The sequence below is a fragment of the Pempheris klunzingeri genome, chromosome 12 (assembly GCF_042242105.1).
Source record: "Pempheris klunzingeri isolate RE-2024b chromosome 12, fPemKlu1.hap1, whole genome shotgun sequence".
NCBI lineage: Eukaryota > Metazoa > Chordata > Actinopteri > Acropomatiformes > Pempheridae > Pempheris > Pempheris klunzingeri.
In genome coordinates this window covers 5,277,437-5,302,250 of record NC_092023.1, presented here as the reverse complement: position 1 = coordinate 5,302,250, position 24,814 = coordinate 5,277,437, and the positions used below count along the sequence as shown (strand labels likewise).

The following is a 24,814-nucleotide window of genomic DNA, read 5'->3' as shown; positions in this document are numbered from 1 at the left end:
ACCAACTTTGTGTAACATTTATCCTTGTTTTCCTCCACTGGCCGTCTGCAGAAATAAGGCACTATGCACACTGTATTCCAGTTACCTTGCCGCCCATATCTCCTCTACCCTACTTTGATTTAAACTGTGCCACTGGCCTTCATGTTCTGCATTTCTCATTGACATGTTTTTCCAACTCCTCCACATGTCTGCATAAGCTCAGTCCACAGCGTGGTGTAATTAAGCCTCTAAAGTGGCGGATTGCTCCAGAGCACAAGCACTTCTGCCAGAAAAATACAGCACAAAAATACTGAGCAGCAATTTGTAATAATCCCCCCAGACATCCACTAAACCCAAACTATCAGTTTTGACATAATACAGGGGTTTAATCTGGGTATAAATCTATAAATCTCATAACGCAGGCTGGGGTAATCTCCCGCTGGCAGGCCTGCAGGGCTGCTGGACTGACATGCTGCAACTGAAAAGTACAGACCACTGGCTCCACAAACAGACAGTGCTCAGAGGTCACGGCAAAGTTGCCACGTGTCGAGCAGCTGCACAGTTTCAACCAAGGAGGAGTTCATGAACCACATGATCCTATCATCAAATCCGTATTACTTACTTTGTGTCCAGTCAATGTGCAATAATATGCGTTTAGTAAAATGTTTGCTAAAAACACTAAGAAAGATATAAAAGTGGTAGTGGTGCAACATTCATTATCTTGTGCAAAAGTGATTTCTAACAATCTGATAAACAAGCTACTGTATCAGTCCAAAATACCTGCTTCAACGTGTTCACCTTTCTGTTTGACATGGTACTATAACTTCATCATAACTCTGCCTTTCATAGAACAATTCTGTGCATCCTTTCCTCCCCACTATGACCGGAGGTCTACCTGCTTCATATTTCCTCATCCGAAGTGAATCCTGCAGTTTATTCACTCTCATGGGACCAGCAGGTTTGGGTGTCCTTCGTGCCCGCGCTGCAGTCAGGCTCTGGGGCACACAAAGGTCAGTCTGCTGGTCCCCGGGGGCTGGAGGAGGTGGCAGAGACCTTGGGGACCTTGACCACAAAAACCATCGGGTCTTTGGCCTTGTTGCTGAACGTTCGGCGGATCACATCCACAGCGTGCTGATGTGTCACTCCCTGCAGATTCTCGCCGTCAACAGACAGCAACTCATACCCTGCCTGCAAATGCAAATAAAGGAGTTTAATATGCAAAACTCTGTGAACATAGGAAAAGATCGATTATTATTCATATTTCTTGATTATATATATGTTTGTATGTTTTTCTCCGCCTCTGTTTCTCCTTTTCCAGAGCAACATTATAGACAGTTTCCATAAATCTGCAGTGATTGTGTCCCTTGGCGGGAACCTGATTTATGCCACAGAGAATTGGGGCTCTCCCGTTGCTTTAATGTATTCACACTGAAGGCCGTCACTAGTGCACATGCAAAGTCTCCCCTTCAGCACAAGGTTGTTGAAAAAAGAACATACACTGAGACAACCTCATACACAGTTGGGACACTTTTCCCGCTGTTTCCTGCAGGATGCAAGTAGAGAGTGGCAAAACTTCTGAGCCCCAAGGAGAGGAACTTCCCCTGATGTCATCAGCGTTTGCCGAGGATGCACCTGCCTCATGCGGTCAACCTCAGTGAAGGTTAGCAACACATAACACAGAGACACGCAAGGCCAATGGCCATTGTTGTATCTCCACCAATCACGCCTTTTTCCCTTTCCCTTTTCCTTTCTATTCATTAGACACAAGTAGACGAATCTCCCCTTTGTTCTGTACCAGCTCATCCTATCGATTGTATCAGTACAGGAGGAGGTTAGATCTGGGCAGCCATGTGTTCGTCCTGACAGGTTCTTCTTACAGTTCATCACACAGTCTGATGTTCACCGATAACCTTCGTGCCTTCCGTGAGAACAGTATCAAAAGATTTGGATCCACTTAACCAAAGAGGAGATTAAAGGTGCTTTTCCATTTTTGAAAAGTAATTTATTTGAATTAAATAGATCACAACCTAATCTGCCCCATCCTCTTTACGGCCATTTATGGAGCACATTCACGAGGTTTCCTCTTTTCACAATCTAAAAATAACGTGGACTAAAAATTACTACAGCATGCACGGAAGGATCAGTGAAACGTTCATAATGTGGTTTACCAGGCCATTACAAACAGATTCAACTTTATTTGGCAAAGGAGAGGAGAAGTATCTTAATATATATGCTAAACTTAATTGTAAATCTACCAAAACAACATTTTAATTGATCTGGAACTATTTCCAGCCAAACATTTGGCCAGGTTTTGAAATATTCATCCCTGAAATATTTGCTTAAACCCCGATACAATGGAGGTGACTTCATCTTCTGGGGAACATTAATGTCTGTACCAAAGTTCCTGGCAACCGTTAAGATATTTCAGTCTGGACCAAAGTTGTAGACTGACCACCCAAACAACATTACCATGAAGCCTCACTGCCAATGTGGCAAAAAATTAGCCAGAATCAGGGACACAGTCACTCTGGATGAGACACATAACACAACGTTTTCAGGAGGACTATTTCTTCAGTAGAGAGAACACAAGCCTACACACTGAAAATGCATTCAACTGTCTCATGTTGCACCATTATTACGCCTTCTTACACAGCCAGTTAAATGCTGCTAAAAGTAGATGGCAGAGTCTAATGGACAGGAAAGACACACACAAAAGAACATTCTTCACTGATTGCATGTTATCATGTGGGTCTAAGGAGACAGGATGCATGTTAACACTGAGCTGTCCAGGTCTCACTTCCCTCTGCAGAGTAGGGGGAGATAACAGAGCCGGGGAGCTCATGTGGGCGAGCTGGCATGCCAGGTTGTGAGGTGTGAGGTAGAGACAACAGATAGCAGTAAAGTGCAGGCAAGAAGCCACATATCTGTGTCTGAGGCCACTAACCAGCATCTCTGTTTTTAGCCCGTACACCAGCACGGTTCTAGGAATGACAATGCAGTCAGTTTGCTGCTCTCTTGGCCGGTCCACCTCTTTGGAACAGACTGAAATGTCTCTACAACCAAACCATGAACCCCACAAAATGAATCCTCCTGAATTTGATGCTGCCTAGAGTTTTCTTCCAAGCATCACCATGAGGTCGACAGGTTGTGGTTTATAGTCAAATGTCTCATCAGCTGTTGAATAGATGGCCATGAAACTTGATACAGACATTCATGCTCCCCTCAGGATGCATTTTAAAAATGTCGATGATCCTCTTTTCATCATGTTGGTGTGCTGTAATATGTTAGTATACTGATGTCAGTATTTAGCTCAAAGCACAGAAGTGCACAGCCTCAGAGACAGGTTAGCATGGCTGTTAACTCTTGTTAAGTCTTGTTTCAGTCTCTCTTCACCAGGTTCTGGTTTTTACTCACCCTAATATCCTGCTTTATTTCCCATCTTTGTCATTCCTGCCACTTTTATTGCTCTCTTACTGATTTTTTTTCTTTCTCTCAATTAATCTCTATAAATTGAGAGTGCAGGCATGTTAGTGTGCAGGGACTGTAAGAGGGTAAGAGGGAAGTTCTTCAAATTTGAAAGGCTGAGCAGATACTGGATCCCCCCTATGTTTGACACTAATCAGGCATTAGACCTGGGTAGTAGTTGTCAGTTGATAGCTAGCTGTTAGGAAACGCATGCAAATGAACCCACACAAACACGCGTGTACATACCAATATGTTATCATTGGTATACACACTGTTTCAGACCCTTTCTGTTTCCCTCTCGACATACACACACACACTTCTTTTCAGGTATCTTAGTGCATGTGGTGTTTGACTGCTTTATCTTTGACTCAAGAATTAGCCTGTGGTTAAGTGGAACACTGAATGACTGTGTGTATCATGTGTGTTTAAGTGACCCAGGCCAAGATCACACACGATTGTTAAGTTACTGTGCAGTCAATATATTACCAATACATTAGCAGACCAGCGCCTGTGTACCTCATCAATAATGGAGGCGATGGGCTACTTGAGAAGGCTCTCCACTCATCTCGCCTCCACTTCTCATTGCACGCCTTCAGCCTCTCCATCACAGACATGCTTAGTTATAGCAACAATAACTCATAACCACAGGACAGAGGTCTGATGGGTCCATACGAGACTCTCCAACCAGGACGGATGTCTAATCTAATCTTATGAAGGAGCAAAAGTACATGCTCAATATAATAGTTATTATGTTTAATGTGTTTACCACATTTTCTCTGATTTTACTTCAAGGCTCATAATTTTCCATTTTTAGCCCATAGACACCCATTTTGTAATATACTGAGGTGTTTCTTCCAGTTTCTGCCATAACTGCTCACCCGCAGAGCCTCATTTGTTGATGCAGCTCCTCCTGGGAAGATTTTCTCAATCTTTATCATGGGCTGGACTCTAGACTCCATACCTCCAGAGATACTAATTCCTGTAAACACAGAGAATTAATGAGGGAACTGAGGGATTATCTGACAGTACCAGATTCCTGTATTCGAACTAATCTAATTGTGTCTATGCTCTCTTTGGTCTTCATTAACTCTTCCAAGTTCCTTTCAGTTTAGTAGTAAGTGATGCCCTGACCTCTACTGGTGATGTTCTAGCATATTGAACAAACATATTCACAGATTTAGAATAAATACATGCAGTTTAACCTTAGATCAAAGTGCAAAATACACACTCTTCTGTATTGTACTCACCCAGTGACTGCTTGGCCTTGGAGATGGTCAAAGTGTTGATTTCATACTCTTGTGGTGGCAGAGTTGTTCTTCTTTTCACACCGTGACCGTTCTGTGCATGTCCATTTAGCTGCTGACTGCTCCCCCTGCCTTGCGATGGACTCTTGTCTTTTTGGGGCCCAAATACCTCAGCCAGAGGGGTTCTCCCTCGCCGCTGTGAAGGAACTTGTACGCTGACCTCTGTGTAGCCCTCCTGCCTGCTCAGTCTGTTATCTATGCTGTCAGGACTCGCCTCTCTCCTTGCTCTCCCGCGGCCATTCCTCACAGGTGACCTCCCGCGCTCAGGAGCCACGTCTCCTCGGTCAGACACAGACAACAAGGAGACCTCGTCATACCGTGACGCCCCGTTCTCTCTTCTGATCGGGGAGCAATGGGCCTGGAGCCCACGTTGGGTGCTGTGTGGGGATTCTGTGAGGAGGGAGCTGTGGGTGGGTGTGGGGCTCACGGAGCGGGAGCGGACAGTGGAGGAGGTGTAGTTGTCAACAGGTACATCCAGCAGCGGGGTGAAGGCACGGGATGGAGGCAGATGGCCTGACTGTTGGCTGGACAAACGCAATCTCTCCAACTCTTCAACCATCTGACGATCCCGCAGCGTGTCCTGGACCGGCTGCAGGTGGAACCCGCCCCTGTAGTCTGGACACACATGAAAACAGTAAGTTCAGCTAGTTAAGCCTGCAATTTGTAGACAGAGAGAGTAGGATTTTTTTCCTCTTCTTCTATAGGACAGAAGATTATTCAAAGGCATGAGTTAAAAGATAACTTCACGGATTCAGCACTGCATTCATATAACATTGTATCCAACTTCTTCTCCTGAGGCAGAGTAACAAACTGAAATTCAGTGCAGTAGTAATGTACCTCTTTCTCCTTAGGATACACAATTTCTTATCCCCACAGGAACAACTATATTATTTGGTAAGAAATAATTCAATTGCATCTCCTGCGATACAACGTCGGCCACCTCAGCCTCACCAAACACTGACATCTCGGTGACCTCACCTCAGCTCTGTCAGCTTCCCCCTGCTTTCATAATGCTGACCCCGTGACCCCCAACCTGTGACCTCAGAAAGTGAGATGGCTTTATTGATTTTGTCTCAATGACTCTTGAATGGGGAAAAGGCTAAAAGCATCTCTGTATTGTTGTGTGTCACACTGGCCAACCAGGCACGTCTCAGTCCTTTCTGTTGGCCACAGAGATGTAACACAAGCCACTGCCTCAGCGCAGGCACAGGAAACCTGAGATATTTTGTGCATGGCAGCGTGTGTGTGTGTGTTTGTGTGTGTGTGAATGTGTTTTATATGAGGTTGGGAGGTGGTTACGTGTGTATGGAATATGGTCTGTGCGTGCAGCTGTTTCAATTTGACACTACAGATATGAGTTGAGGCAGGAAAGGAGTGAGCAGAGGGAGGAAAAGTGAGAGCGGGAGAGGAAGGAGACAATAGGTGAGAAGTTTAAGCCCCTTGTGCATCTCACATTCCTCTGGGATTAGAGAGAGGCCATCGACCAGACAGAGAAGCAGTCAGAGGAAATAAGTGAGGTCAAGGAATAGAGAGAGAGTGAGAGGAAGAAGAAGGAGGAGATACAACCCATGTACCTGGGATTGGGGTGATGAGGTGACGTCGGGGGGTTCCACTGCGAGGGGAGCGCAGAGCTGGAGAACGCACTAAGAAGACATAAACAACTAAAGATATATCACTGGTTTTCCATAAACTTCCTTCTCAATCTCACCTGCATTTCCTAACTCTTTTGTGTCTTTCATGCAAACAGGGGATTGTGTATTTATTTATATCAATCATAAAAGTGATATTAAGGAGACACTCCTCTTCTTACCAGAGCGACTCTTGAGAATATCGTACGCCTCCAGCTCATAGGGCATGACCAAGCTGTCAAATCGACCCAGCTCAGTAGTAGGTATCAGCATTCTGCAGAGGATATGATCAGTCATACTTATACAGTATGCATACATATGATGTACAGCATTATACTACACATACTGTATCTCACCTTATTTCTCTGAGAAGCAGCAGTTTCTCTGGTCTGTCCAAGATCGCCAAAAGGGGACGCACTAAATCCTCGGTCACATTGTCGGACAAAAACTAAGGGAAAGATTAGATTGGTTTACAAATTAGAGGAGAATAAGAAGAAGAATCAACTGGTGTAGTTGTCTCTATAGACAAGTCTCCATCAGGTTGTTTTCTGACTTAAAAAGGGCCAATCCGACTATTTTAAGGTTCACTTTACTACTTCTCAGCCTGTGGAAATAGTTCTATGATGTATTATGTGCCTGTGGAGGGAGTTTTCCCAACATATATATAATATATATAAATAATTACTTTTCCAAGAACACCACTACACTGTATTAAAGGGTAAGTCATACTGTGCTCTGAGCAGACTTGATATCTCCTGCAGCAGTGCCAAAGGGCCGGCCAAGGAGCTGATCTCCTGAAATTGGCCCATGAGTGTGAGATGGGCCGAGACAGACAAGGGGATGGCTGACATTTGATCCTAATCATTAATGACAGGCCAAATCTGTCTTTTGTCACAGCCGCCGCCAGACACATCTATCACTGAACTACACTCAGCGACACAGCGAACAATGCTGCACACTTAAGCCTGTAAGTAGTCCGGCGGTTTTTCATTCAATGGAAAGAAAAAGCACACGCAGGAGAGTGTGGTTATTTCAACTCACCCGCCGGCAGTGTCTCATCACAGCAGTGACTTCGTCCTCATTCAGCAGCTTCTTTGCTATGTCCTCCACGTGCTGCAGGGTCTCAGCTCGGGGCAGCAGGCTGCTGTCTTTAACCCCAGCACGGGTTTCCCTCGGGGAGGTCAAGAGCTGGAAGGGACGACCCCGTTCTTTATCTAAGCAAATAAAATCAAAACTACATTAACAAGTTGGTTTTCATGGGACTATATGTTTGTAATTTAGGTTTGTTACCAAACATCAATAGACTTTCTTTATGCAAAAGGATCAATTTGCAATATTACTCTGTACTCTGTTTTGCAAACTTGAAAAATTAATTATATAAGATAAAAATCTCATCTCACTAACCTACAAATATTAAATATCCCCAAATCTTTCTGGTGATGTTGAGTTATGATCATCTATGTCTGATATTTGAAGGTTCCCCTCCCATATCCCCATATTGCCAAAACTGATGTAAACTTGAACTTTTGAACTGGAACTTCCAAATGCCAGAAGTACAGTCTGAAACAGGACACTGTGTGTTTTGTTTAGCCTGGTTCCAGCCTTCTGAATCGCTGCCTGCATCTCTGATTTGCTCAGTGATTCAAATAAAATAAATGAAGTGAATCGAAATGGCAATTCCATCAAACCTTAGGCTATATTTAGATGCAGGAGGTGTGCCAGGAAAGAGAAGACTGTCCTGTGACTGCACTCTCACCTTTATCAGCATGGTGAGACGGTGACTTGGAGCGACTCGTCTCTTTACGATCTTTCTTAAACAACAGGTTGACAAAGGTTTTAGATCGCTGCAGGCTGGTTTTACCCTCTGTCGAACGCTTCTCCTTCTGCTGCATCTTCTTCTTTTGTCTGTCCTCTAAAGGTGGGGAAAGAAAAGATAAAATAGTGTTCAATGCCAAGTCCCCCTAAATCAACCTATGTAGTCAATGCAGATCCAATTTCACCACCAAATGCTGTTAAATATGAGTGATTTTAGCAGATTTTAACACCTGTTAAATTAATACCAGCAACAAATTTACCTAAATCTCACTGTCATCTTTGCTGCAGTTATATATTGTTTCATAACTTTCATAAGATGAACCATAGCAAGAATGGGACATTTTGCATCTCTGTGTATGGTGTTGAAAACATAATTCATTAGGCTTTGCACTGCTCCGTGCTTAACCGTTAGCCAATAACCGCGGGTGATACACACTCTCCGCTATGAGTACAGACTGTTCATCTCTCTTCCAGTCAGCTCTTCTGTTCACTGCAGTAAATCTGCCACTGTGGAAAGTAACACAGTAATGCTGATGAATTGCAGCTACACCAACCTGAGCACACCTCCATCTACTGAGGGCACTACGGCGAAGTGTTCCAGCTTACATAACAAATGTTCAATCAGATCTGGGCTTTGCCCCAAGCCCCCGCCAGACCTGGAGGTATCAACGAGTTAGATAAATTGAAAAGGAAAGGCTTATAACTCAACAGCCCCGCCAAGGCTTGGATGGATATTTCTCCATATGCTTGTTCTTATTCATTTCTCAGTAAGGTACATCAAGTGAGAGCAGAGGGCGGTGATTAATCATGAGCCTGTGTTAACGTTGTGCTCTTGGACAAATTCTGTGTGGAGCTTAAATCAGCCATGTGGAGTCTGGATATTCTTGGTTACTTCCTTGAGTGATAGAGGGATGGGGGTCATTAAACTGACTGATGCCCTGCAAAAAAACCTCTGGGGGGTTTGAGGGTGGATCTCATTACACAGTGAATGCAGGTACTGACACAAAAAATCAGCTCAACATCTGAACCTGATTGTGGCTGCAATACTCAGCGGGCCATGACTGTGAAAGTTCTCACCTGAGATGGATGATAATGCCACTACAGTTCACAACAACAATACAGAGTGGCTCAAGAGACGGCGATGCTGATTGGTCCTTACTTAACATTTCACCTAAGCCTATAGAGCAAACTTGCATCCATGGTTTCACTTGTCCTACAATCCAAGTGAGCCTTCAGGTCTCACCTGACACAGTGATGTGGCTCTGGGAGCGTCTGATTGGCTTCCTTGGTTTGCTCAGGGCCATGAGCGCCGCCGTCTTAGGTGATTGTTTCACTACTTCCTGTTCCCCAGTTGACAGCGTCCTCGTCCGTCCCCGCCCTCCTTCCCCAGCTCCTCTCATCTCCCTCGGCCCTTCCCCTTTCCCACGTATGACTGTGTCTTTCAGCAGCACTGTGGCTCCTACAGTCCTGCTGGTTTCTGTGGCGACCAGCCTGTCGGGGTATGACCCATTAGGCGAGGGGTGGTCCAGGTAGTTTGGAGGGTGGGGGTCGGTCTGTATGGCAGTGTCAGCAGTTCGCTCTGAGCTGCTTGGACGTCGTGATCGGTCCTCTGTGGAAATGGCGACATCTACCATGTCGGAGCCAAAAACAGGAGGGAAAAGGACCTGGGAGAGACCACTGAGGGAGCTGAGAGGGGTGCTGGAGGATAACGAAGAGGCAGAGGAGTTGGAGTCTGAACCCTGGGAGGATGGTGCAGGGCCACCATTGGCCACTGTAGAAAACAATCCATGATTAGAGGGAAGTATGGAGATCAGTGTGTGTTTCAGGACAGCATGCACACATATTTTAATTTTTGTATAGTCTGCTTTGTTTGGATCAAACTCTACTAGTCTACTCTCATGTCCTGTTAATCCTCTAAACCTGCGAGAGACACAGTATGAACCATGAGTTCGTCTGTTTCTATTTTCTTCTAATGAAACTCCAAAATGACTCTGCATCTTGACCCAGATGTCAGGTCATGCCCTGTTCCAGATGACTGAGCTGCCCTTGAATGCACTGAATTAATCCCTGGCTGTGTTCAGAAGTACTCAAACTGAAAAACAAGGAGTTTTAGTCTCGTGAAGAAACTGAATGACAGGGTTTTAGTATAAGTGGGCTACATGAGGCCAGGGTGCTTTATAGGATTTCCAAGTCCAACATGTGGCTTTGAAAACAGAAATGAGGATCACCGGATCTTATCTTGAAATTTTTGTCCTATAATATTTAAAATCTTTCTTTAATACAATCTCTGTCATGTAAAATCATATTCTGAGATAATAAAACACACTTTAAACACACTTTTCAAGTCAACATACATTTGTTGAGCCAGCCATATTCTGCCACCATCTCCTTGTATGCGGGGTATCTCCCAGCTTCCTGATGAAGTGCAAAAGCATGAAATATTCAGAAAAATCCCACCATACAAGAAAACTAGTATATATTGTGTCTATGCCTGATGCTTCTGACACAGGATCTCTGTTTCCTCAACATTTTCTCATTAGCACTAAAAAGTACAGCTGAGGCTGATGGGAATGTCATTAGTTTTGCAGGTATTAGGTGATAAAGTTTTGGACAAATAGAAACTTTGACCTTATGATGGGACTGGACGAAGAGTTATGGACCACCAAAGTAATTACAATTCATCCTGTGGGGAACTTGAAAGTCTGTATCAAATCTCATGCCAATACGTCCACTAACTGTTGAGACATTTCTCTGAAAAACCACAAATGTGAACCTCGTGATGGCGCAACAAGAAAAGTCACTGGGTCATTAAAGTCAATATGATTCATCTTATGAATGTCTGCACTTTTATTTACTTAATATCTATGTTAGGTCATGTACTGTATGACCCATATGTTTGATTAGAGTTAATTGCTCTGTCAGTTTGTTAAAATTACTCCTTACAACAGATTGGATTGCTTGGGAAAGCATTGCTCTGGGAAGGAGGCATTTTGCATCAAGAATTAGTGTCCGATAGCCTCTCACGTCTAAAGGGATTGTCTCACCAATACACAGCTTAAGGTCAGAGAGAAAACACACACGGTTACATCTACAGTTTTTCACAGAGGCCTTGGATTCCCAGGTGTGAGAGAGCTTAGGAACTAAAATTAACCGTGGCTCGACCATGTGTGACTCTGACCGACAAATGGGTCTAATACAGGACCGAAGGGAGACATAAAATTAGGCTTTCTGTTGATTATAACCTGATCCCTGACTGCCTTTGAATAATGAACGTCGTCCCTGGCTGTTTTTCACACGTGGAACCTGAGATCAGAGAAGTAAAATGAGCATGCAGCAATGTTAGCAAGCTAAGAGAGCACACACTCAAACACACTGCACAACACACATATGTCCCTTCATACACACAAGCGTACACACAATGCCTTTATCTAAAAATGACACAGGTTAAGTGGCACGGCCTTGCACAAAAGCATGTGACACACATAAGGAATTCAAGGGCTGTAAGCCAGCTGTCTGCTCTGCTGTGCTCCCCTCCTGAGAGGAGCTGGTGTTGTTTAACACTCTGTAACATTTATTGTTGTGTCACAGCACTTGAAGCACCCAATCAATTGTTATGTTTAAACCTGAGCAAACGATTAACATCGCCATACAACACTGCACCACAGATGTGTGAAGGACCAGGGGGAAATATTTCTGAAATCAAATTTAAACCTGCATTAACTGAATTTTTTTCTACACTTGAGGACAACGTTGACATATTACCACCTAATATGTTAATGTGGTTAATGTTGTTGCTTATTTACCTGTTCAGCAGACATGAAACAACACCAAGCGTCATTTGGAATTGTATTTTTGTCCATTAGATTAATCTAAGTCCGATATTCACGCTCTTTTTTTCTCTGTTTTGGTCTCCACCAACTCCTGTGTTCACCTAGATACTAACTGTGTCTGTCTGCTGTTTAGTGCTGAGCTGATGATGGTCAAACAGAGATGATGATGGTCGTAAAACTAAAACGGTGAGCTTCAAGAGGCCAAAACATGCTGTAGAGCACTACTACTACTACTACTGACTAGTGCAGCTTCAAATCTGACCGGTAAAAGTGTCTCTCACCCTGATGGTCAGCATGATATGGGTGTGACTCTTCAGGACCTCCACTGCATTGCTATGGGTGATGTCATTAAAGCTGACCCCGTTGGCTGCGAGGATTTGATCCCCCATTTTGATGCCATGCTGTTCTGCAAGCCCACCTGGGTCCAACCTGAGGAGAAAAAGATAAAGGAGATATAGGTGTCTATTGAATCTCAGCAGTTCAAAAGAAGTAAATATGAGTGAATTAAATTATTTTCTACTTTGCATTAATTATGATATGTTTATCTTACATTTATCGGGTGTATTTTTCGTTTCTCTCAGTATTAGTTGTGTATGTTGTCTTAAATATTATCATGTTTGTCTTATTCACAATGCAAACTCATTAAATCACTTTCTTTCTTGTTGTTATGGCATTGAGATCAACACAAATGCCATAACCGACTAATTGCAGCCTGGTTGCTTTGATCCGAAGCAAAGATAGAAACAGAAAAAGAAAAAAAAAATCTATTATGTGATGTTTAATTCCTGTGGGAAAATCCTGTTCTCATTGCCCCCCTTTCCTCTTTCATGTGCAAGGACACTTCAGCAGGGTGAGCCGAACCGTGATTCCACTGCATGCGCACACACACACACACACACACACACGGCACCACCCTGAATTGTTTTGTTTATCTAAAAGCCGATTTGGTTCATACTTAGAAACGTAAATTCCAAGTCCGAACTCTTTGCCCCCACGGATGTTGAAGCCCAGACAGTAGTCATCTGACGTGGTGAAGAGATGCACGATTCTGCGGAGAGCGCTGTCTGAACTGGCCTCTGACGGTGTTCGACCGGTCTCCTCCACCACCATCCGCCGGTGAATCAGATCCACCCTACACACACACACACACACACACACACATATGCAAAAGACGACATATGAAAACATTCACATACACTGCTTTCCTTTTCTCCGCTGAGCTCAGGCCTGTTGATATCAGTTAATCAAATAGCCATAAAGGTCACAGCAGTAATCCATCCACTGCTGCCACATGAAACCCAAGATACAGTATATCCCAAAAGAAAGATAACCAGTGTGAGCTACAGTCAAGTGACAAGACTTCACAAAACAAGAGTCATGCAAAGGTCAGTGGTGGTAATAACAAGGTTGTATTCTGTATACACAGTCGTAATATACAGTTACGATTTGATGAAGTTTTTAAATTAACTACAGTATCTAGTGTAAATATTTCATTGTAGATTAGATTGTTTTGGCAGCCTTATTCACATTGACACAACCGGTGTTAAGCGGCGCCTCTGAGCCGCTTGGCCTCACCATGTCGTCTTCTCCTTGGAGTAGCGGATGCCGGGGATCTTGCCCACCCGTCTCACCACCATCCTCAGCCTGTTGTTGCCCGTCAGGACCTTCACGGCGCTGCTCATGGTGATGCTCTCCAGGCTGACCCCGTTCACCTCCACCAGCTTATCGCCCACAGTCAGCCCAGCCTGCGCTGCAGACACAGGTGGAACTCAGCATGACACACAAGAGTAAATGTCACATAGAAACAGAAGACCACAGGTGTAAGCACTCCGAAAAAATAAGCTTGCCATCACCAAGAGAAACACATTGACAGGTAAAAAAGGACACACGCACACTTCCTCCTAACCTGCAGAGCTGTCGTCCTCCACTTTGCTGACAAATATGCCAAGTCCATGTTCGGACCCCCCACGGACACTGAAACCCAGACGCCCATCTGGACTCTTATCTACTGTCACTGTGTGAATGTCTTCACAGTCGTCCCCCCCTGCAAACACACAAAAGCACAAAACACACTGACATGTACCGGCCATGAATGTCTACAGAGACAAAGAGAGTAAGAACTATAGAAATCTGAATTCATTGATCCTTCAAGTAATGAGTTTTGGCATCTTTTGACCCACGGGGCACTGAAATATTCATGTACTACTGTGTGCTGTCTATGAGGGCTGCATTTAATCTTTATTTTCACTATCAATTAATCTGTCAGTTATTTTCTCAATGAAATGATTAATTTTTCAAACACTAAATGTTGTGAATATAGTGAAAAAATGTCCATGACAAGTTCCCAGATCCAAAAGTGTCAGAATTCCTTGATTGGTCTGATCATTAGTACAAAATGCGAAGAGATCCTGAGAATAAAACTTTTTTACATTGTAGGAACCAGAACCACTGCAATTTTTGGCATTATTGCTTAAAAAACCATTTCAGCTCTAATATCTACAGTACATTGCATTATTGAAAATAAAGTGCCTTACTCTGAACTGTAATCTAAACGAGGACTTGGAAAGGATGGCGGTCCTGAATGTGGCACCGTGCAAGTTACCATGGTAACAGAGAACAGTTATCATGTCCCGAACTCACCTTCAACAGGTGCGTTGATGAGGATGACCCTGCCCATCGGCGAGGAGGACCTGCGTCTGTGGCGGTGCTGTTTCTTTAGCTTGTAGCGCGTGGTGCTGTGGGAACCCCCACTATGGCCTCCGTTGTTGAGGTGGAGGTGCCCCCCTCCATTTGTCATCTCCCTCCAGCCAGAGGGGTGAGAGGACTGAGCCATGTTAGGTGTGTGGCTGTTCTTCCCTTAGTCATCCAGACAGGAGGATGTCCGGGGTCTGCTGTCAGGACAGGAGAGGTGCAGCCGCCTGGGATGTGGGGTAAGGAGGTGGGCAACAAGTGTGGTGGGGACCTGGACTTTTTTGCACCTGCTGGTCCAAAGTGGATGATAAAACACTGGTGTTTGTCCCCACTGGAGCAGACAACCTACAAAGCTGTAGGTGACATCTTCACTGAGACCAGCGTCAGACCATAAATTAAGCTTAGTAAAAGAATCCACGATCCAAATGAGAAAGTAAGACATAGAAAAACTCAGAGTTAACACATGCTGGATGAATAAAAACTACTTCTTTAAAAATGATGGCAAAACTTAGCGCTCCACGATTGAACTGTGGACTTTGTTGGTTGAAGACGTTGGTGTAATCCATTAGTTTCCTCTGCAGCCTCTGAGCCCTTCTCCATCGAGCCCATGGTGCCTGTTTCCTGGTGCTTCAGCTGAGAGGCTGCGGGCCTGTCTGAAGAGGAATCAGCGGTGCATGGTGATTCCCCTTGGGTCATGTTTAATTAAATGGATATCTGTTGTGAAAGGAATATGCTGTGATGAGTAATGTGGGCTCAGAAGTGCCAGATGGGATAATAAATAAAACTCCCTCATTCTAAAACAGCTATGACCTACAGAGGTCTTAGAACAGAATAAAAACAGAGTTTGAGTCACATTGTGCTGCTCTCATTGAACTCATAGTGCTGCTCTATCGATCAGCACCATGGACAGCGACCAAAGACAGCAGCCCACACACAAACAGTTAAAGAAAACTAATTATCATTTATTCATTCACCTTGACTTAACTAAAATTGTGGACTTCTTGTTGACGTTGCTGTAAATATCAGCAACATCTGCCACGATGTTGAGAGCGGTGTGGGCAAACTTCACTGTCTAACCGTGATGACACACTGGAAGGTGACAGAAAAACATCAGTAAAACAACTAGAACATCATGACATTCAAAGTAAAGTGTGTCAGAGTTACCTGCAGGGTCCATGTTGTGCCGGATCAGCTCGGACAGACGCTCGCTGGCTGACGCATTGTTGGACACATCCGGAGTATTAGTGCCTCCTCGTTTGTTCTTCAGGTGACCACTATTGTCTTAGGAGGTCTAAGCCTTGTGCATAATCCCCCGCAGCTGTGCAGCCATTACACTAGTGGTGATTAAATGCACATTACAGTAACACTGACGCACGTCTTAGTTCAGATCTTCTCAGGCAAACCTTGTTGTTAAAGGGTTAAATTGTGCCCACGTTTTAGGTTAAACTGCAGAGAGGTGTATGTGGAGAAACTGAGCTGTGGATCTGTCCTGGGTGGACTCACCACGTCCGTGAGATGGGTAAACAACCCCACCCGGTGGCCATAACGCAGCATTCATCCAGATCCCAATCTCTGCAGGTCTGACAGGAAAACTTCGCCTTTATCGTGTGGTTTTGCTTTATTTGTCTCTTCATTTATCTGTTTGAGTGGTTGATTGGTGTAGATGTTGTTAAAATGGGACCTTATTTCTCCAAAATGATTTATCACCCAGGAAACTCCATCATAAAAGTTGTCTTAGTTAAACATAAATGTTACTATTTTTGACAACATAATTAATATAATCACTGCACGTCAATGAGACATCACAGCTTGATCAAGGGGAATGAGGACAAATCATAGTAAGTGTAATGTGTGTAGCTCAGCCAGCTTCACATCAGTGTCAACAAGACGAAGGAGATGATGATCGACTTCAGGAGGAAAACATCCATCATCACACCGGTGAGCATCCAGGGTTTGGATCTTGAGGTGGTGGAGAACTACAAATCCCTGAGTGTTCACCTGAACAGTAAGCTGGACTGGACTAACAGCACACCTGCACAAGAAGGGCCAACGCCGCCTCTACCTGCTGAGGAGGCTGAGATCCTTTGGAGGGTGCAAGAGGCTGCTGACATCCATCATAGACAGTGTCCCTCACTCCCTGCATGAGACTGTGGAGGCCCTGAGCAGCTCCTTCAGCAGCGGACTATATATATATTACACTACTTCTACCACCTCTTCTGCATCTTATCTTATCTTAAAAGATGAGTACAATCAAAATAAATGTGAAACAATGAGCATTAAAGACTTCATATGGTGTTAAGCAGCATCATTTCCATAGTTTCCAGGTACTCTTGAACTCCTTTTACTGGTCACTTTGAAAAACTCTCTGTCATGGCAACTGAAGTTTAAAAGAAAGCGTATTTCACTGGACATTTGCACAGGGGGAAAAAATACATTCAATAAAACTAAGTATGCTGTGACCTAAATTACAAATATTCCCACTGGATCTTTCCATAACTTTGCTAAACATGATTATTAAGGGGTTTTGTTTTGTTTAAGACATTTAAATGTAGTGTTGTTGACAGTGTTCAGACAGCCAAGAGCCGGTCAGATGTTTTCTAACCAGTCATGTGCTGCTTTATTCCCACACCCTGCACTTTCCAGCTACTCATGTCCTCCATGACAAACACCGCCCATCACTACGTCACTACCCGGTGCTGCCTTCAGAGACCTCCACGAAGCTCCGAGATCTGGCTTTCATCTACAAGGTCACTGATTTGAACGTCGATCGAGTTTTCTAAAATTTGATTTGAAAAAAGAATAACACAAATAATTAACGTACACTTTAATTATTATTGTTGGTTTTAGAGTTAAATTGAAAAATATTGTGCTGTAACAGCGTGGAAATAATCATTGATTTTATTTATTTATTTATTCTTTATATATCGTCAGGCACACGCTACTACAACCACCATTTCATAATTGTAGGCAAAAATCTCTGTGAGCTACTTTTTAAACCGGTCAGATTTGGTAGAATAACAGTGAATATTTTTCCTATTTATCACGCCGCTATTTGAGATGAAGTTGGCTTTTCCGATATTTCCACGTGTACGGGAAGGCAGCGCAGGTCTAGCCGGTGGCGCTGTGATATTGAGAGGTCACACATTTTCCAAAAACAGAGAAAGAAAACCAGGTACGTTTAAAAGCTGACTGAATTCACCTCTCTGATGAATTTAAAGCGCAATACGACTAAGTCAACATTTACTCCTCTGTCCATATGTGCGCTTGCTGTGCTAACTAAAGTGCTAGCATGTTAGCTAGCTTGTAAACTAACCTGCTACTAGCTGGTTGGCGTTAGTTCACCAAGAGAGCACTGAAGTGGTTTGTTTTGATGGCGAGAAAAGGCAGTTTGTCGGCCTGTTTAGCTTCATATTTGATGCTCTCGACATTTAAATTGATTTAAATGTCCTGTCTTGAGTATTTATTTACTCCAGTGTGTGATTTTCTATGGTATTATGAGCTACGTTGCTAGCTTAGTAGCTACACTCGTTAGCCGGCTTGCTGACAGGAGCCGGCAGCGTGTCGTGACTTCCCCAATCCCATCTGTCACCGTGAGGGTCACACGCTGCTTCTTTCATCACCCGCTTACCACGAGTCTGTTTGTCCGTCTTGGTGGTTTTGACGTGTTGGCTCTCAGTTTAAAGTGTATTGGAAAAGGAGCACAACAACACTGAGCTATCAGCTGTTATCATCGTGCCCTTGTGCGTCCTGGAGGTGTTTTATTTATCCATGAGCAGATGTTCAAGAGGAAACTCCTGCACACACACACACGTGTGAAATAAAAGTGGTGGCAGTGACAGGATGGTTCTCCTTATGTAGAGATGTGCTGTGTTTTTCTTCTGCAAACACAGGTGTTCTTGATTTCCTCTTTATTTTCATCCAAAAAACTCCCCCTTTTCCTGAAGATAGCATGTCCTGACCCAGGTCTGGTCTATTTTTTCTAACTAAGTTTCTTCTTAGTATGCATTTCATATGGTGTTTGTTGAAGATGCAGTTTAGATGTTTGGAAGCATGGCTTTCTGCTGCTGTTTCCGTCCCTGTACCTGTTTTTAATGCACTTTATTGAATTACCAGTGATGATTTGGATGCCGATTACTCAGCTGGAGTGTTTAGGATGGTTAAACACACCTGCCCATTGGTCATGCATAAATATGGGTTTCCATTTTTTAAGCATGTTGACCAGATGGAGGTCTAAGTAGAATTGATATGTTGTTAATAATAAAAACATTAGTTTGGTGATTAGTGTGTTTGTACTTGCTCACATTAGTGTCTCCTCCGCAATGTTGGTTTTGGACTATTCGTCGGATAGACAGCAGTTTGCTTGTCACTGTTCCTTTACAAAATCATAATAGGAACTTTTCACAATTTGCTCCCATTTTCATTTTAGACAAATAATGTAAATCATTGTTAGTTGTGACCGTAAACGGTGGCACGATAAACTGAAACAAACACTACAGGTGCTGACCTACATTTCAAGCAGAGTTGGGATTTTTTTTTTTTTTTTTTTTGTTCAGCACAGTTTCCTTTATCTCGTACTCACAGCTGTAACTGATACAAGGAGTTTGAGCTCAGCTTCAACTTGGTACAAACTTTCAAAGAACCTACAATCTGACAAGATGACAGTAGGCCTGAAATGAAGAATTAGAAAACGTAATCACTATTTAACGGCAGCCTTTTTACATATTCCAAAATGTTTTTAAAGGCAGAAATAAAGGACTTATCTGTTTGCTGTCATCTTCTCAGAGATAATTATGTGTGGTTGTGCTGGGCTGTAAGCTTTTCAGTGATGGGGGAAGGTTCTTTACCTCAGTGCAGCTCTGTACTGTAGCAAAGCTATTAATGGAGTAGAGGTGGAGGCTTAACTGTGCAGCCAAGGTTGTTGTTTTTTTTTAATAATAATTTCACCTGTATGGCTCGGTATCAGCAGTACACATCTCATATCCTTTTAAAATGAATATTGAAAACATTCCCATGTACAGTACTGACATTTATTTCAAAATCAATTGTACCTCTGAAATACTCTTTAATTAGTACTCTTCTATTAACCAATTGTTTTCTGTGAATCCAAAGAAAACCAGGATGTCTGAAGAGCTGTCCCTCAACATAAACATCAAGGAGCCACGATGGGACCAAGGCACCTTCATGGGGCGCGCCAAGCACTTCTTCATGGTCACAGATCCCAGGAACGTCCTGCTGTCCTCAGAGACTCTGGAGGAGGCCCGAGTGTTGGTGGAGAACTACAGGTCAGGAGAGAAGAGGGTGGAGCAGGAGTAAAAGATGATGATGAGGGAGGTTGTGTTGGTGTGAGGCCCATTGGTGACGCCAATGGGAGAAATTTCCTATGTAAGAAAATATATCGAGGCTCTTGGTCATGCATTTTTAATAACTTATGTTGGAAATGTGTGTTCTAAAGCAAAACCACAATGTGCTGAGTTTGTTTGACTGCCGCTGCAGCTTCAAATTATGTGTAAAATACTAAATCACTCCACTGTCGTGATGGTTTCAGAGCCGGGACCGTGCCGCCTGGCCTGACGGAGGATGAGCTCTGGAGAGCAAAGTACATCTACGACTCCGCCTTCCACCCCGACACGGGGGATAAGATGTTTGTGATTGGCCGGATGTCTGCTCAGGTGCCAATGAACATGTCCATCACAGGCTGCATGCTCACCTTCTACAGGTACAGCAGAGGTTTCACTACACGAGTCAAACTGAAAATGTTTTAACGACAATAGAAGAAAGCTGTAATCTGTCAGGATGCTGAATGAATATGATACAGTTTCCATGAGATTTTGAATGTAGCTTTAATACAGTATATAGTCCTAAAAATAGAGATTTTAATCCCTGCACAGAGTGAAAATCCTCTTAAAGAATAAAAAATGTCACTGTCCGCACTGAGCACTGATAAATCATCAGGCAGCTGAGAAGTCAGGTTAACGTGTTGCACTGCAACAACAAATTAATCAACAACAAAACTAAATTGATTCCAAATTACAATTTTGATAATCAGTTTAATGGTTTTGGATACTTAGTGGTTGATGAAAAGTGGAATTCTATATTAAAACGGCCATTGGAAAAAATTTGAATGTGAAACAAAAATGTCACAACATAATAACAATGTGTACAACAGGATTTTTAAAAGAGACATTTCAAATAAAAACTCCTTGAATGAAATGAAAAATGATCTGAAATATAAACCCCCGTTATAACAAAATTAAGCAGGAAAAAATATCTCATAATATTAAGATGAGTTTTATAAACTGACTACTTCACATAGTCATGCTTATACATATTTTTTTTCTGTATTTAGCGTTTCATAATGTCTTATTAATTTTATTAATTTTTTAATCAGACTTAATTTTTGAATACTACCACTGGAGGGTGACAAATTCGACATACAGTGGTCTTAAATGGCAAAAATAGGAACAAGAAACATCCACCCACCGTTCATCTGTTTATCCTTCAGGGAGGCACAAGAAACAGACAAAGGAAAATAAAGACATTCGAATATTTTTTCAATGGAAAAAAATGTATAACAGCCTGGTTAATCTGTGTTGAGTGATTTAAAAAGACTAAATCAGAGTGAAGATTTCACTTCAGAACTCTATTTAGTCCATAAAGGACGAAGTATAAATCCAGTGTGTTTCACTGCTGAACAGCAACGTGGCTCAGGGTTGTCAGAGTAAATGTGTTGTATGTTGTACAGAGTTTTAAGCCCTCTGAGACAGAAGTAAATAAATCAACTTGTTGCTTTACTTTACTTTACTTTACTTTACTTTACCCAACAAGACGGTCAACATTTCACATTAGCACATGGTGGCCGCGGGTCCTTAAAAAGTTTGAAAATATTTTAAATTCACATTTACTAATAAAAGACCTTAAAAAGTATCAAATAGTCAAATTAAATTCTCTTTGGGAAGGTGTTAGATTGTATTTATTGATTGATGAGTCTGATCTAAAATCTGCTCCTTTAATGTTTGACAAAATTAGTTCAGAGTTTACTTCTGTTTTTCACATTAACAAACGTATTTGGACAAATGTTCTTTAACTGAACCAGTTATTGTCATTTTACCTTATAATTTAGAACTGACATCGTATATATATTTTCATATTTGATGTTTTGATTTTATTGCAAAATTAAAAAAGTCTTCAGTCCAACTTGCTGACACATGTAGACAAGCTGTACCAAAAATAAACTCAGACCATCTGTAGTCATGTGTGTTTTTGTGGTGTACAATGCTCCACAACTGATGTCTGATTAAAACTAAACTGTTGGGTTGGCTGATGATGTAATTATCGCGAGTTGCAGTTTAAAACAAGTAATGATTGAGGGTACATACATTGTGCTTTATATGATAAATATAAAGCTGTAGAGACGGCACACTCTGCTTTGACAGTTTTAGCTTTGTCGCCAGACTCTTTTTGCCAAAAATTGCAGCTTGTCCTGTACACTCGTGAAAACTCGCTTCCTCACCCGTGCTGTTGTTGTTCCCTTGTTGGTTACAGGACGACTCCGGCAGTGGTGTTCTGGCAGTGGGTTAACCAGTCCTTCAACGCTGTCGTCAACTACACCAACCGCAGTGGAGATGCCCCGTTAACTGTGAAGTAGGGAGGACTTCTCACATCACTTCCCCTCTAGATCATTCCTGTCCTCCCTCTAAACTAGTGTCTGTAAGGAGGCTGTGGGAGCTGCTGTCCTCTCCCCTTCCCTCACAGCGGTATTACGTTCCACTGTTAAGCATGTTCAGCCCCATGTCACCATGCACTCATGCTGACATTGGTTATATGCTCCCCGTTGATGTCAGGTCAACGTGCATTTGCATACTCTCTCTTCATGGTGCCACAAAATGCATCCTTCAGATGCTGCAGAAATGAATGTGCATGCATTTGTGGAGAATCGGAGGGTTGACTTAAGAACATGCAAATGCATATTCATGGTTTAAGCATGTTGTTGAGGACGAATGTTATAGTGTCCTCCTCTGCCTTATCATCATTTGTGAGGATGCTCTTGTTTTTTTTATTATATATTCATACATAGCATGAATTTGCACCTTTACTGAGGCTCTATTTTCTTTAAAGCTCTTGAAATGTTGCACTTTAGTGTACATGATGGACTCTGGTTATGTGCTGTAGCATAAGTCAGTTATTTATGGTGTGTTTAAATGTTGAAAAAAGAAGGGAATGGGTGGTTATAGCGTGAACTGTGTCTACTGTGTCTCCTCACAGCCAGCTCGGAGCAGCCTACGTCAGTGCTACTACCGGCGCTGTGGTCACGGCCCTGGGACTCAAGTCTCTAGCTTCGGTAATGCCTGTGGCTCGGTTGCATAAACAGATGAAGTGACACAAAGTAACTCAGATGCAGACTCACTTATCTGCACTATGTATTTATGCTGCTTGTCTCTGATTCTGCCCCACTTTTGCAGCGTCTCCCTCCAATCGTCAGCCGGTTTGTCCCCTTTGCTGCTGTCGCTGCTGCTAACTGTATCAACATTCCTTTCATGAGACAGAGGTGAGATCTCCAAAGTAAAAGCCAAGGAACTTTTTGGAACTGTGAGCGCTGCTACAACTGCTCTACATTTCTGTTTTTGTACCCTTCTCGCAGGGAGTTGAAATACGGTATTCCTGTGACAGATGAGAATGGAAATCGGTTAGGGGAGTCTGCTAATGCTGCAAGGCAGGCTATCGTGCAGGTGGTGGTATCAAGGATCGGCATGGCAGTGCCAGCAATGGGTAATATGACCATTATATGTGCCGCCTTGGTAAAGCAGATATAATCAAAAATGTTAATATAACTATGCATCTGTTGACAATTGTGAAAGTGGTTGCTCAAAGTGATGAAACTACAGAGAATTGTCAGCTGAATCTGCAGCTCCCTTCGCCTTTAGTCTGTAACTTTACTGATTTGATTCCCTCTTACGGCTCTCACAGCGTTTATTTCAGCCACACAAATATTTCAGTAAAGCCGCTGCTATTCTGTGACCTTTAGTTCGGCACCCATTCCTGACAAGTTGAGCTCTTTTGTTTTTTTTAGATGCTGGCTGAAAGTAAAGTGTGACGTTTTTGCTTTTTCTTTTGTACAGCCATTCCTCCGGTTATAATGAATGCTCTGGAGAAGAGAGCCTTCTTGAAGGTAAGCAGACTGCATACACGACTCACTGTTGTTTTCTTAGTCAGTGGATTTACTGGGTGTGCCGCTGACCCGGTCACATTCCACCTGTTCACATACATTGAATGCTCGTGTCAGTGCAGACAAACATGTCAAATTTCTGGTTTGTCTGCATGATTCCCTGTAGTTCTGCCGTCGCTGACTTTTTTTTTTTTTTCTCCCTTTAGCGGTTCCCAGTTCTAAACGCTCCAGTCCAGGTGGGGCTCGTCGGTCTGTGGTACGTACATTACTCATTATAGTATCTATGGTGATGTTTTATGGACTGGCAAGTATCTGTACTTAAAAAGGAGCAAGTGACACAGGCTGAAACATGGTAAATGGTCTGTATATATTTGTGTAGCCCCTGACCACTCATGCCTCTCTGTCTCGTTTTCAGCCTGGTGTTCGCGACCCCTCTGTGCTGCGCCCTCTTCCCACAGAAAAGGTACCAGCAGCCACAGCCCTCTTGCACATGAAGTGTTATCTGACGCGTAGCAGCGTGCTAACCGTGTTCAACCATCTCTCCGTAGCTCTATGAGCGTGAGCGGGCTCGAAGCAGATCTGCAGGAGAGGATACGACAGGCCAGTCCCAACACCACCACCGTCTACTTCAACAAGGGCCTGTAGGACCAGCCAACACATCCCCATGCACACACACACACAGACACACACACACGCAGACAGACACTCTCACATAAACACATGTCTGTTGTCCTGTATGCACACGTGGGAGAGCAAAACAAAATTTATTTATGCATTTTTTTTTTTTTGTTGTTGTGCATGCTGCTGCATTTGTTATCTGACTATACGGCGCTGCTCCAAGTGTAACAGTGGAGGGCGCTGATTGCTTGAAGGGTGTTGATTCACTGAAGGGAAAACAAACACAAAACAGAAGTTCTTTGACAGTTCTCTGCACATAGA

The 24,814-nt window shown here is 43.1% G+C and overlaps 3 protein-coding genes across 3 annotated transcripts in view; 2 read left to right on the top strand and 1 right to left on the bottom strand.

The window, feature by feature from the left end:
* LOC139210518 (leucine zipper putative tumor suppressor 2 homolog) overlaps positions 1–24,814 on the top strand; it is a 207,155-nt gene that overhangs the window by 19,613 nt on the left and 162,728 nt on the right. The gene's annotated exons all lie outside the window — the stretch shown is intronic.
* Positions 991–14,854, bottom strand: pdzd7a (PDZ domain containing 7a). Its single transcript, XM_070841582.1, has 15 exons — positions 14,662–14,854; positions 13,928–14,065; positions 13,597–13,771; positions 12,977–13,153; positions 12,303–12,450; positions 10,546–10,606; positions 9,435–9,962; positions 8,133–8,288; positions 7,418–7,590; positions 6,733–6,824; positions 6,559–6,650; positions 6,323–6,391; positions 4,692–5,363; positions 4,323–4,423; positions 991–1,167 (listed from the first exon to the last, which is right to left on the bottom strand). Exons 1-15 carry the CDS (start codon positions 14,852–14,854, stop codon positions 991–993), a joined length of 2,952 nt encoding a protein of 983 aa, XP_070697683.1.
* sfxn3 (sideroflexin 3) lies at positions 17,813–24,742 on the top strand. The gene is made up of 11 exons (XM_070840854.1): positions 17,813–17,884; positions 19,822–19,994; positions 20,258–20,428; positions 22,255–22,353; positions 22,975–23,050; positions 23,172–23,257; positions 23,351–23,478; positions 23,829–23,878; positions 24,082–24,131; positions 24,291–24,338; positions 24,424–24,742. The coding sequence occupies exons 2-11, from the start codon at positions 19,831–19,833 to the stop codon at positions 24,518–24,520; spliced, it is 969 nt and encodes a 322-aa protein (XP_070696955.1). The 5' UTR covers positions 17,813–17,884; positions 19,822–19,830; the 3' UTR covers positions 24,521–24,742.

Bases quoted from the DNA above. Each gene is read 5' to 3' on its own strand.
- pdzd7a (XM_070841582.1), bottom strand. From the start codon at position 14,854: ATGGCTCAGTCCTCTCACCCCTCTGGCTGGAGGGAGATGACAAATGGA. The intron at 14,066-14,661 runs GTGAGTTCGGGA...GTGTGTTTGCAG, and splicing joins CATCAACGCACCTGTTGAAG to GGGGGGACGACTGTGAAGAC. The intron at 8,289-9,434 runs GTGAGACCTGAA...CCCCACCTTTAG, and splicing joins GAGCCACATCACTGTGTCAG to AGGACAGACAAAAGAAGAAG.
- sfxn3 (XM_070840854.1), top strand. From the start codon at position 19,831: ATGTCTGAAGAGCTGTCCCTCAACATAAACATCAAGGAGCCACGATGG. The intron at 20,429-22,254 runs GTACAGCAGAGG...TGTTGGTTACAG, and splicing joins TGCATGCTCACCTTCTACAG to GACGACTCCGGCAGTGGTGT. The intron at 24,132-24,290 runs GTACGTACATTA...TCTCGTTTTCAG, and splicing joins GTGGGGCTCGTCGGTCTGTG to CCTGGTGTTCGCGACCCCTC.